Raw genomic sequence first — 14,600 nt, forward strand, 5'->3', positions numbered from 1 at the left:
CAGGACCCAAGGTTTCCCAGCACAACATTGGTCAGAGCATTAAACTGTCTCTGCCAGCTTGCCATCTTCCCATAGTGCATCTTGGTGCCATCTCTTCCCCAGGTAACACACACATACACCCAGCTGTCCACATGATGTAACCCTGATTTTTCAGGCTAGGCCTCCTTCTTGCTATATCTGGTATCCATGTGCCCAATGTAGACACTTTTCGCTATGTTCACGAGTTGACATGAGCACAGTCTGTGGGTCTGCAGCCCCAAACTCAGCAGGGGCTATGCACTGTGTTCTGACACCTTTCTGTCATATGCAACATTAAAGGTTTTGGGTGACTGTTCAGGCATTGGAGCCTTAGGGCGCATGACTCCATTTATTTCTACTTTTGGTGAAGCCTAAACATGGTGTGATTGCAAAATATTTCAGGACCTGAAATAGATATTTGTAGCTATTTGGTTGTTTATTTATGATTTATGTCATTTTTGGTTTATTTAACAGGAGCTACCTGCCAATAGTGTTCTCCTGGTATATCTGTCAGCTACTGGGGTCTTTCCGGCTGGACGTGTGGAATATGAAGGCATGTTCACTCAACTTTTTTCTCCATTGTTGTGTTTGTTGCTATCTCTGAATAGCCTTTTATTTTAATTATTGATTGTGGGATAACTTTAGAATTCACTGTTTCACACACTCCACCTAGATGGTAAGACACAAAGCAAGTGGGGTAATGTTTCTCTTTAATCCAGTGATACAGACAGCTCTTGAAAGGTTAATACATCAACTGTCATCAAGCTGCTCTTTCTAGCCAGCCAGCCACACAAACACACACACACACCATCCCCCAGTCACTCCTTCAGCTTATGATCAATAGACTTCCCTTGCTTACATTAGGTAGACAATCTTATGATGAAGTATTTCACCATTCTAGCCTATTAATGAGGTCAGAGTCTTAAACTCTTCAGAGACCAATCTTTTTTTATGACCCAGAAAACTCCTCCCAAAATGCTGCTCTGAAATCAAGGTCTCATGAGCAACAGGAAGAACATTTAGGCTGAATGTTGTATTAAAATCTGTATTCTTTGTGACCTTTTCAGGACCCTATGACTTTGGAGGAGTTCTAACCAACACGAATCGTGATGTAGTAAATGGCGAGGCAGTGCAGAAGAGAAACCAGGCCCAGAAAGAGATGCACTGGTAAACAGTCCCACATAATCATTGGTTACACAACATGAAATCTTTAGCACTTTTTAACATCTTTTTGCATCCAGCAAGTAATGCTGCTTTTTCGTATATACACAAACATTAGCCTTCATCCTGGAGACCTCTACCCCTTTACCAGGAAGCCCTTGTTTATAATTGTGGACTCATCCAACAGCATGGCCTACAAGGTAAATTTAATTCATTAATACACACACAAAGCCAATCACATGTTTGTAGATTATTTAAACTGATGACCTACAGCATCATCTTTAAACAATTTTAGGGATTATATGGAGATTTAAAAATGTGCATGATAGTGCTTCTATTTAAATGAAATAAAATATAATTACTAGAAAGGAGCTAACAATTAAAACAGAAAGATTTGGCTCCATTTTTCATTTATAGGTTTGACAGATACAGACAGCTGTGGAAGAGGGCCTCCATGTGGCCATTTTAAAATGTAAAACATTTGTAAAATATTTCTTCATTAATATTATAAAACAGGTTTTAATATGTCATCTTTCTTTGTTTGCCTCTATAGAATTTCTGTAATCTGTTTGGCCAGCCTTTGGTGTGCCTACTTTCCCCTACCGTCTATCCAAAGAGCATGCAAGGTTCTGCTCCTTTTTATTGTTATTATTTTATTATGTATCTTATTAGTGCTGCATGTTGTTTTGTTCTTTGCTAATGGATATGCATCATATGTTAAAAAAGCAATGGGGTTTAAATTTAAATTGGAATTAAATAATTTCCAAATAATCGGAAATAGACATTAAGAACTGCTAAAGTGAAACATCTAAAATCTAATTTACCCCAAATGTATGTAATCAGCTAAGGGATGCAAGGTGCCAGATGCCTCACATTTCAAACTGAATTGAATGTGTTCAGTTGACGCGTACCTGTTGCTATCTCTCTGTATGTCACCAATATAATGTTTGTAGACATGTCCTCACTTACATAGTCTAGGTAATGTATGTATATAACATATTTAGACTTGCTGATCTGACAAAAAACTCATGAGGTGAGGCAGCCTGTACCTCTGCCTTACTGAAGGGGGTATGCATGAGCCCACGGGTTTATTCTTGCTCTGCTGTTGCTCTTCTTCTCCACAGAGATGACAAGCGTTGATAAATCAGCTAGTGTGTCGCAGCAGTCTGCTTATTTTAAATTTTTCTCTGACATCAAAAATGGAAGATTCTATATCAAAGCTTAAAATTTTCATAAAACTGGACTTCCACTCAAAACAGGAATTAATAAATAGTGATTAATCAATGTGCAAGCAGTCAGTTGTATGGTGAATTTAAGCTACTTTATTGAATTTGTATGTTTGTAAATATGACTCTGAAAGAGTCAGTGCCTCACCGGCCACGAACCTTACCGCACGTCACTGTTACAATCTCATCTGGAAAGGGCTTAATTGGGATTCTGTTGTATGTCACAAAACAAGACTAAATAGCTCATATAATACTGAAGTGAGAAAACAATATTTTATACATTTTATTTACAAATAAAATAGTACAATCGTTGTATTCAGCCTTGGTGCTGTGGAGCCCATGAATTATTTCTCGTATAATAACTTGTCTGTATATAAATACAACGGTTCCTGGAAGGAGTGGGTTAAAGTTCTCAAACTGTCAAAAATCCCATTGAACATAATTAAATCCATTATTAAAAAGCCATAGCTAAAGGATTTCATTTGAGATGGATTTGAGAAAGACACTTCCATTGCTTGTTAGTTACATGATCCAATTAATTAAAGAAAAATCAAATATGATTAAAGTCATTAGGGATACATTTAATATTGTGTAAATTTGATTTTTCATCTGAATGTTTCTTTAAGGATGAGGGCTTAATCTTCATTATTATATTGGCATTTAGATTTCTATAGAATTTAGAAGAAAAGAAACTAATGTTCTTGTCTGCATTTTAGACCAGTCTCAGCATGGGAGTCTCTTCACTCTTTTTCTCTACAATCCCTTAATGGGCTTTCTGTCTGTCTGTGGGATGACCAGTATGCGGCAGGGTTTATGGGAAAAGGCCCAGGAGTTTTTGCGCAAAGTTTCTCACGACATCGGTCAGATGCTCACCAGCTCCCGAGCCATTGGTAACCACAGACCATTAGAGTCTTGTTATTTTCTTATCAAATTACTATGCATTTTATGTAATAAACTGAAAAATAAACTGGAGCAAGTTCTTTAAGGAAGTGGATAAATGCACGAATAGGGGCATGAATGAATATCCGTTATTTTGTTTTTATTCCAGATCAGGCTTTTTTGCAGTTCTATGGTGATGAGTTTTTGAGGCTGCTGATGATTAGGTTTGTGTTCTGCTGTGCCACTCTCCGGCTACACAAGCTCTTCCGGGTAAGACAGCACTCCAGTTTGGATATCCATGTGAACACACTTCCTATGTTTTCATATGCTAGCTAAATCTGGGGCTAGACTCAAAGCAGGCTTAAAATAAACATGGTTATCAGGGTACTTTCAGTTATGCTTCATTTAATTCTTTAGGGTGGAAACCTGGCCTGTTTTTTACCCCTTGGTGTGGTTTGTTTCAGTAGGTGAAAACAAACAACCTGTCTGAGAGCATCTGAGCAAGGTAGCCTTACTATAAGAAAGTGAACAAAAATGTCATGTTTATGGGCTTGTATTCAGCTTTCATTTGTAGCTGCAAGCTGCGCATTAGATCTTGTCCCATAAAATCGCAGAAATGCTATGTTTTAGGCATATTTGGACCATAGCATAAAAGAAAATAAATGTTGGCTGTAATATGCTAAATGTTTTAAAATTGTTATTTCCATAACTATCTAATCATCTATTTAGTCCCTGCTGGGTGATTTTAGGTCTGCATGCACTTGACAAAGACTTACCATTTTCCGTTGCTGTAATTCTGTCTATTGAATGAAAAAGTTTTACAACTACAATTTCAGCCTAACACGAGTTAGCTTTTGCTTTTCATTAGCTTACGTTTCATTCATGTATGTGCAGCGCCATACTAGACCAAATCAAATATCAAATGAAGCAAACCAAATTGCTCTGTTATTTTACAGTTCTATTAGGTGTGAAAGTGCCCTAAGAAATTTACATTTATTCATTTAATATAAAAGTGACCAAAAGTAAAACATGAGTAAAATGTGCGGACAGTGATATAAGTGATGCTATTTTACCTCAGGACCATTCAAATTTATCTAATATAAATTTTATATGTATACATCAGCCTTAACAAACCACTTGCCTAATAATGTGTAGGTCCCTGTTGTGCCGCCAAAATAGCTGGTGGGATATGTTATTCAGCAAGTGAGCAGTCAATTCCCAACACTGATGTGTTGGAATCAGGAAAAATGGGAAAGCGTGAGGATCTGAGCAACTTTAATGAGGGCCAAATTATGATGCTGGTGTGTATGGATGTTACGACTAGGTCATAGCATCCCCAAAAAGTCAGGTCTTGTAGAGTGTTCCCAGTATGCATCCTTGGTTATTTCCTACCAAAAGTGATCCAAGGAAGGACAATCTGTGAATCAGAAATGGGGTCATAAGCACCCAAGGCTTACTGATGTTACTTACCATATACTTAAACTATGTTGCAGACTAAGTACACCCCTACACATCACATTGTATTCCCTAATGTCAGTGGTGTCTTTTAGCAGAATAATGTGCCCTCCCACACTGCAAAGAAATGGAATGGTTTGAGGAAAATAAAGATATGGTTTGACGTTAAAATCCCACATTGATTTGATCAAGTATCTGTGGGATGTGCGGGACAAACAAGTCTGATTCATGGAGGATTAACCTTGTAACTTACAGGACTAATCTGATCTACTAATGTATTGGTACCAGATAACACAGCATAATTTCAGAGGTCAAGTGGGACACTTGCTTCGATAGGTCAGAGCTATTCTGGTGGTACGGGGGGACCTACACAATATCAGGTGGTTTTAAGTTTATGGCTGATCTGTGTACTGTCTAACCCACTGGACCAAAATCTCACATAGGTTCAATTTAGCTGAGATCTGGTGACTGAAGTGTATTATAATGTAGCTTGTAATCATTTTCAAACTTCCATTCAGTGATTCCTCCTGCCTTTTAGTCAAATGGCTTTCAGTTCTTTCCTGAAGTCTCTCAAGATGGAGCAGAAAGGCCATCCAGTTTTACTGAGTAATCAGAAAGCTTACTGCTGGCTGCATGTGGTCCTAGTACAATCACTACTTTAAAACTTGTCAAGATTAAGTAGGGGTTATGTTAATAAGCATCTACTGTCTAAGGTCTTACACATTTCTCAACTTTGTTAAACTGGTGCCTTTTACCTGCTTTTTCCGGAAACCTATAACTGTGTAACAGTGGAAACTAATACCAAGCTTAATAATTTTACCCAGAGGTAGCATATATAAGGACTATATATATATAACTTGGTAAGTCACCATTTCAATCTGCAAACTGATAACAATCAGTTAAATAAGACCTGAGCCTACATAACTGCTGAGTTTGATATCTGCTTGTTTAAAAGATTTTGGAACGGGGTCAATTGCCACTGGTACTTTCTGTTTGAAAAAAAAAAACATGTAGGTGAAGGAGCTAGTATGTAAGTTGATGATTTCTAAGTGGAAATTAGATAAGTCTCTTAGAGGGTAGTGAAGCATTCTTAATTATGATTTGATATAGTTGTATCTACAAGTTTAGCTATCAAATTTTCAGGTTTTAAATTCATATTCTGATTTTTTTTCTGCCTTGTATTTTCAAATTTGCCCTTGTCATTATTGCTGCATATTGATTGTGTGCATTATTAAATAAAAATCTAGGATTACTTTTGTTCATTTTATTTTAGGTTGGAGAGATCTAGCAGTATGTATAGATTTTCTGTATCTCAAGAGACTCTCCTTCCACACTACTGGAAACTCTACCAATTTAGTTTGATGCCATTTATGTTCTAATTTTCTAGTAGTCTGTTTTAAGTTGCAAGTGTGATTGTTATACCAGGATGCTAGTTGTATCTGAGTGGATCTACATTTTCTAGAGTGTAGCAAAGCACTGATAAGTATTCAGTCACCTGATCAAGTTTTGTAGGGTCAGATGGTGATGGTTGATCACCCTAGGAGTCTATTGATAAGCCTTTCTGCACTAGCATATGTGAATGTATGTTTGACACATTAACATGGCAAAATGTATATATTATGAAGTATGAAGATGTCCTCAGAATTATTTTTAAATGAAACATCTAAGAATTGCTTGAGTGATTGTATTCAGTCCTAGTCTGAATTGTTTTCTTGCTGAAGTTACAGATTTGTGTTGTTTTGCACATTCTTTTTGGGGGATTTTTTTTTCCATTCCCCAAAACAAATCCTCCTGAACACTGCAAAATTAGAATGTTGTTGGATAGAATTTCTAAGGTCATGCATCAGATTTTCTTTCGGATTTACATCTGGGCTTTGACTTGTTCATTCACCTGTAGTTTTTACCCTGTGATTTGGTTTATTGTACTGGTGGAACAGTGTTTTCACCCTAAATGCAATTTCCTTAACAATTTGCTTACATTTGGCTCTATTCATTTTGCCATTAATGGCAGTTACTCTTGATGAAAAGCAGCCTATGTCCCTAAGTAAGCACCAATGTCCCTTGTCACAGTAATGGCTTTACCTGGATGTTGGACTGTATTTAGTTTTGTTTGCTTTTTTTTTTTAGACAAAATGGCTCAGTTTTCCTTAGTTCAACTTAGTTAATTTACTAGTTTCTACATACCTAACCTGCACCCAAATCCTCTCTAAACATGTTAGTATCGACTTTACCCTGAATTATGACTTGTGTTCATTTAGTGCAGTAAGTTTAAATCCCAGTAAAATAGTTTTTCAGAGATGTTTTGTGTGATCTAAATAATGAAACTGTGAAACTTTTCTTTAATTCAGTTGTGTGTTTTCTCTGTAAAACAGGAAGCACAGAGTTTTCCAGAATCGTACCCCCAGCTGCCCAAACAGGAGATGGTGGAGAGCAGCCTACTGCAGAAACACATAATGGAGCTAGCAGCTATGCTGGATGTGCAAAACCTCTTTTTTGATGGCATGCTGGATAACTACTGACTGCCTTGTGGCACAGTAGCACTGTGCCCCACTGTGCCCCACCCATATGTGCTCATATGGGCACATTCACACATTTGGTCTGTAGATCCTCCAGAATGAAGTTGCTGGTATTTTGTTTAACTTAAACTCTATAGATTTAGATCTAGATAGTTTTTAACAATTTAAGGAGTGTCTCATCTTTGTGGTCAGATAGCATTTTTGCCATTTTCAGAAAAAAATTCAAAGAGTTGCACACAATAGTTTCATGCCAGATAGCTCCTAAGGTACAAGATTGGACATTGTTTTATACCTGCATGTGTTATTGTGCAGCTACAGAGACATAAAATCTGCTAAAGGCAGCTGTTAGTTTTAGAAAGGGAGACCAGAGGAAGTAAAATATAGAGCACTTAAGCTCATTCAAGAAATATTGAACAACTCCACAATAATACTGACTGGTAGCTTGCTTCTCAGATTCTTTCATAGAAAACTACAGCAAGGGTTGGGACACATGATTAAAATATTAAACTGTAATATTCAGAGCTATTTTCACAATACATGATATTTATCTCAATGTTTAGATTTGCTAACAAAACTGCCAGTGAAAGTTTTAAAAACCGCTTCATTTTTTAAATTCTACAAAGCATTATTTAACAAAGAAAAAGCTGAAAAATTAAACATACAAAACAGATGTTAACTAGCTATTGTAACACTGGAGTCAGTTAACGTTATGAAACTTCTGATGATACCTGCAATATCTCAGTAAGTCCCATCATGATGTAGTTTATTTGAGTATCTGTATCTCATACTGACAGCCATAATATCCTGTTTTGTCTCCTGTAATTTTCATGTGTTATGTCAATAGCACAGGACACACATCCATTTGTTTCCTTTGATTTTCCGATGCCTTTTACACTACTTGACTTGTTAATTGATATATTTTGCTTACAATCTACATTATTGTTTCATGTGTACTGTGAACTCAAGGCTGGCCTTCTGAAGCTGGTTTAAAACCAAATGCCTTTTTTTCGGCCAGTAGCATTTTAACAAATTGAACAATTTTGCATGTCTTAGTATTTTGTGGTCCATGTAGCCTATAGATACACCCTGATTCCTAAACCTGTGTGGTGGACACATAAATAACATTTAATAACATTCAATGTACAACTTAGTATGTGTCTGTATGTGTGTGTGTGTGTGTGTGTGTGCATGCATTTATGTCTCTATATATATATATATATATATATATATATATATATATATATATATATATATATATAAGAGAGCCAGAGATCTATAGATATAGATACACACACACACATACACACACACAATGCCAATAAGATGCAAGTAAGAATGAACAGGCCAGATGTTGAAATTCATAAAGAAAAACGGAGATGAGCCACAAAAGTTCTAGAACTAAGATTAACCTCTATCAAAGTGATGTAGAGGCCAAAGTGTGGGGAATGTAAGGATGTTCTCATGATCCAAAACATACATGCTTGTCATTCAAGACCAGTGGATGTAGAGTCATTTTTTGGGCTTGTGTGGCTGCTTCTTCAACAAACTCACTGATTTTTATTGATGGGTAACTCATGATGCTAGCAGCAGAATATCTTTGTAAATCCATAGCTACGTTCTGTCTGTCAATTTATAGAGAAATCTATTCAATTTAATTGAAAGGAAATCCATCATGCAGCAATAACCCAACTCATACTGCCAGACACAGCAAAGGATTTTTTGAGGGGAAAGAATGGACGGTCACTCTCCAGACCTTGAGCCTACATTTCTCCACCTCTTGAAGAGGAAATTGACAGACAAAAAGTCAAAACAAATAATTGAAAGAGGCTGCAATATAAGCATGGAAAGAATAAAGAAACAGTTTGTTGATGTCAGTGGGTTGCCAAATTGGTTTAGCTATTGCAAGTAAGTGATATGTAACCAAACATGAAATGTTAGTTATTTTGCTTTATGTGTACTTTTGCTCACTCAAAAAGGGGGTGATCTGCCAACAAAGGTGCAATGTTCTGAGTTTTACACAACTAAATGTAAATGTCCGGAAGTAAAAGCAGAAATTCGCATCTATTGTCCAATATTCATCTTTTGGGGGGTTTATTAATGGTTTACATCTTGTGGTAAACCCTCTGTATTTACTCTGATGAAGATTTCTCTTGATTGTTTCTACTTTGACACAGATACCTTTGCCTCCTGGAGGGGCCAACTCTTGTGAAGGGATTTTAAATGGCAAATTATGTTGTAATGCCTGCACTATTCCCCGTGCTGAAGTGATGTATCTGTCCATCTGACTTGTGTTGTACTTAATACGTGGGGAAACAATTTGCCACTTCATATTACACCATTTGTGCAGTGTTCATGAATGGAGCAGTCAGTGCATTTAAATCTACCTGTCCTACAGACAAGTATAAACCATTTGATCTTGTGATGAAAGCATTGCACTTTACTACATTGTAATATGACCTTGTTTTGTGATTTGTTGGGACATGTTTGAAATGACTTTTTTTTTCCATGCTTGTGCCATTCTTATTGCTGGCCTGAAATGGAGCGTGATGATTTTCATCCCTTTTACTGCATAGACTGTATGTTTACAAATTCTGTTATGTAAGTAATATGAAATCACTGGTGTGATAGAGCTACCAGTTTCACTGCCTAGTTGCCACAATGAATATTTTTACCCTAAGCACAAAGCCCTAGTATGCTCTTTTTTTTATATATATATATATATATATATATATATATATATATATATATATATATATATATATATATATATATATATATATATATATATATATATATATATATATATATATATATATATATATCATTAAGTCATTTCACCATGGTTTTATCTGCAGCATTTACAAGATTCCCCATGCTGTTTCATGTGCTTTATGTGATGCAGTGGTTGTGTATGAGTTGAGCAGGCTTTTTCTGAAAACATAGGTAGGCAGCATTTCTGGGATCTACCCTATATATACACAATTTTTTGTATACACTGGAGACATTTGGGTTTGAGATCAAAAGGTGAATATGATATGACTGATCATAATATCAGCTTTCTTTTACTGATATTTATATCTGGTTAGACAACTTAGCTTTATTTCTTACCACTTTGGCCTTCCCATCACTGCAGTAGAGGTTAATCTTAATTCCAGAATTTTGTATTTCTTTGTGAATTCCAGTCTGGCCTTCCGATTCTTTCTGCAGTGATACCTTCACCCCCGCCCAGTGGAGGTTTGATGTGCATTGTTTTTGGGTTTCTTCTTGGGTTTCTGCTCTCTCAATGTTTCTGTCATCAACTGCTGTTGTATATTCCTTGACTGACCTGTTTGTTGTCTGGTTGTTTAGTATACCAGTGGTTTCTTTGTTTTTCAGGACAGTACAAATTGACGTTTTGTTTTTTTCCATAGATAGCTATCCAGTCTTCTTGTTGGGTTATCTTTTGTTAACAAATGCAGTGTTCACAGACAAAACCCAGGGCCCAAACCCAGACTTGACATTCTGAGCTATTAATTTGGTAAACAATCAATTTTACAGGGTATACCAGGGAAACAAGGAATGCCTGTCAGTTACAAGGTCCAATATTTTTAGTCACTTAAAAATATATGGGTTCAAACAAAAGGTGCCATGTTCCGTATAACACATCTAGATGCAAACAGAAAATATCTGGAAATGGTTGCACAAAGTCATATCTGTGATGGCATATTTAACTTCTGATCTCAAACCTGAATGTCTTTACTGTGTAGCAAAACAAATACAATTGACCTTGCTTTTTCAAATCTATTGGAGGGGATTGTATCTTGAAATGAAGTTCCCTCATATTATATTTACAAATCACTGCCAAACAGACCAATCTGTCATGGAAAAAAGGTTTAATTGATCCTGTCACTGCCAAGTTTACAGAGACACAGCACAGCTTATACATCTACCAGTCCTTGTAGAGTATATAAGTCACCAAAGGAAATAGTTTAGAGAGCATTGCACTGGGAAACAGATGAAGGGCATTTCTGTTACCTCCATTTCCACATGGTTGTATCTGCTTGACCTTCATTTAAATATCATTTATTTGTGTGCATGTGTCAGTGGTGCATGTCAGACACTGACATTACATGAACCAGCCCTCTAAATTTGTGGGGTTGTCATCTGACACTTATATAAGTCAGAGACTTTGTAGCACTTAGTGTAGGAGAAGCATTAAGTTAAGAAAATTTGGATAGGGAATAACTAAAGCACAGGCCCTAAATGGCAAAACCTACATCTGAATATTTAAGTGGGCTAGTTATATATAGGGCATGTTCCTGCCTAAACTGTGACATATGTGGTCATAATGTTTGTGATAACTAGCTAACAACCCTTTATTATTGTTAATGTGCATATACATCATGGTAGTTAGATGGAAATGTGCCATTGATGCCTTGTTTGTAGAGGCTAAGCTGAAGGATTGCTTGGTTAGTATGGGGTTTTTTTGTAGCAGTTCCTACTGTTGTGGGGCAGGATGATTTTAAAAGTAACAAAATAATGAGAATACTCTTTCTTTATAAGTTAAAGGGTATTATAGTTGTTAATTAGCTTGAATTGTCTTCTCCAATTGTCATGTCAATCGCTTCCTATGGTTGTCTTATCTTTTGCCAGATTGTACTTGTTTAGAAAAAAAGGACAAGAAAAATGTCAAACCAAACCATGCAAGCTTTTTGTTTTTCAGAATGCTATTTAAGAGTATTAAAATATGATTGTTTTGTTTAATTTGTGCTGAGTTATGTCGATATTCTACAAGTTCAAAGGAACCGTTAGTCCTGTGCTGTCTACAAGTTGACCTGCACTGCAATTAAAACAACGATGAACCAATGACTTTATTGTACTGGGCACTTTATAGAGATCCCCTTGACTTCTTTTGGTGTGATCTCTTTTAAATCATAACTCCAGTTTCTATCTCTCTATACAAAAAGAGAGCAGCCCCATCATATTTAAATGGTGCAGTATTCTTACCAAAGCTCTCAAGCTCCCATTCATTTATGTATACACAAACATACACACACAATATTAAAATACATACATATATAAAATATGTACACACATTAACAGACACTCAGCATTAACATTAAAACCCACCTCCCTTATACTGTGTAAGTCCCCAATGAGTCACCAAAACAGCTCTGAAGCACCTCTAAAGGTGTGCTGTGGTATATGGCACCAAACAGCAGAACCTTCAAGTCCTATAATTTGTGAGTAAATGAATTATTTGTCCAGTACATCCAGGTGCTCATTTTGATTGAGATCTGTTGCATTTCCACCTTTTGACCTGTCATAACCATTCCTGAAGAATTTTTGCAGTGTGGAATGGCACGTTATCCTGCCGAAAGAGACCACTGACATTAGGAAATATGGGTGCTGTGAAGTGGTGTAGTTTATCTGGACTCAACACTACCCACCTTCTTCCCATAGTGCATCCTGAATCCATCTCATTCCCAGTTATGTGGTACACATTCACCTGGCCTTCCACATGATGTCATGTTCCACATTCTTCATCAGACAAGGCCAACTTCTTCCATTATTCCATGACTGATGCTCACATACCCATTGTAGGTGTTTTCAGCGGTTGACATGTTAGCATAGGGACTCTAGCAGTCTGCAGCTACCTAAGCTGCAACCTGTGTGCCACTGTAAACTTTTTCAACAATTTGTGATAAAGAAGCTCTTCTGTGGGATCCTACCACACTGGCTAGCCTTCCCATGCGAGCTTTGGGTGCCCATGATCCTCTTGCTGGTTCCCTGAATTTACATTCCTGGACCAATTTTGGTAGGTACTAATGACTGCAAGTTGGGAACTCCCCACAAGACCAGGTGTATTGGAGATACTCTCACCCAGATGTTTAGCAATCCCAATTCACCATTTCCTGCCAAACTTGCTGCTTAAACTTTTCCTGTTTCCAGCACATCAATGTTAAAAACTGACTGTTCACTTGCTGCATACATCCTACACTTGGAAATTGCTATTGTAGCAAGATAATCAGAGATAATATTATTTATGTCACCTGTCAGTGGTTTTAAATATTATGGCTGAACAGCCTGTATATATGCATGTATGTGTTTAATGTTGAGGTCATAAGTGTACAGGCCAGTTGCTGAATCTGCAAAGCACACTTTTATAAGATCTCTTATTTCTTTCTATTTTCTATTTCTATTCACATTTTGCAGATTCAGCAAGGGGCATGTAAACTTATGACCTCAACTGTATGTATATACACTAAATACAAAGTACTTTAACATTACTAAAGCTCTATTGTTTGTTTTAGCACAGCCCATTACACCACTTAAATAATTCACAGACAAATTCTTCAGTCAAGAATGTCAGTGACAATATTCTTCCCTTCTGGAAGAGAGCTAGGCTTTGATGAGGCAGTGTATTCCGTCATACAGTCTATCTTGTTGTTATAACTCGCGTGATGGAAGCAGGTCCTCCAACAACAAATCCTGATTCCAGCAAAAAACCTGGGAAAAGTGAAAAATTACAAGCCCATTACAACAGCATTCTATAGTGACTATTGTGCATGAATACCCCATGTGATTAACCTGGAACCCACACTGTATACACTGTGTAACATTTTAAAAAATTGTGCTCTGTTTATTGCAAATAAGTGTCTCAAATATATTATTTGTGCATTTTTTTGTTCCAGCAGTTAAGTGTCCACATTCTACAAAACTGCCAACCACCAGTTACAATTTGAAATATCTAGCCGTGTATTTTGGAGGATTTTGAAAAAATATTTTCAGATGTCCATGATGACGCACTTAAAAATCATTAGCCTACATTACTCCTGGGCAGGGGTGGAGGGGGAGTGCTCCAAGCAAAGGTCTGGAGGAGGGGGAAGGTTATGCTGTGTACTGACCTGTTACATAATGCTCAGTAAGCAAGTGTACAACTGAACCATCATGAAAAGGTGAGTAAACACTATTTTGTTTTCAAAAAGGTATGTAAACGTGTGTTTACCATCCACTACACCGCTGCTTACCATTAAAGGCCAAAGATTGTTATTTGGTTAACACTTTCAAATTGTCTAACTCCAGATGATCGTTATGGCTTGGGACCCAGTCAGTGGTTGAGCCTACAATGAATGGCCATGTATTGATCTCATAAAAACTCATAAAAAAAGTTACGTTACTGAGGATGTCAGGTAACTGAAACCCAAGCTGTTGTCAAGCCAGATGCAATACACTAATTTGCTAAACAAATTTAGTTAGAGGCGAATTAGAGACAATTCTTCAGTAAGAGCATGACAAAGCTATTTAGAATTAGCTAGCTTGTTTATTGATGTATATTTTAGGGGAGCTTGCATGTTTATTATAA

General features: G+C 36.8%; 1 protein-coding gene across 4 annotated transcripts in view; it reads left to right on the plus strand.

Moving 5' to 3' along the window:
• scai (suppressor of cancer cell invasion) overlaps positions 1 to 9,950 on the plus strand; it is a 50,891-nt gene extending 40,941 nt beyond the window's left edge. For all 4 annotated transcript variants that reach the window (XM_058383215.1, XM_058383216.1, XM_058383213.1 and 1 more), the window contains 7 exons: positions 493 to 571; positions 1,086 to 1,185; positions 1,298 to 1,379; positions 1,733 to 1,805; positions 3,122 to 3,295; positions 3,454 to 3,554; positions 7,112 to 9,950. In XM_058383215.1, coding sequence (XP_058239198.1) covers positions 493 to 571; positions 1,086 to 1,185; positions 1,298 to 1,379; positions 1,733 to 1,805; positions 3,122 to 3,295; positions 3,454 to 3,554; positions 7,112 to 7,258 — 756 coding nt within the window. In that variant the 3' untranslated portion in view covers positions 7,259 to 9,950. The remainder of the gene's footprint in view (positions 1 to 492; positions 572 to 1,085; positions 1,186 to 1,297; positions 1,380 to 1,732; positions 1,806 to 3,121; positions 3,296 to 3,453; positions 3,555 to 7,111) is intronic.
• Positions 9,951 to 14,600: the final 4,650 nt, after the last annotated feature.

This window comes from Hemibagrus wyckioides, linkage group LG28 (genome assembly GCF_019097595.1).
Source record: "Hemibagrus wyckioides isolate EC202008001 linkage group LG28, SWU_Hwy_1.0, whole genome shotgun sequence".
Classification (NCBI taxonomy): Eukaryota; Metazoa; Chordata; class Actinopteri; order Siluriformes; family Bagridae; genus Hemibagrus; species Hemibagrus wyckioides.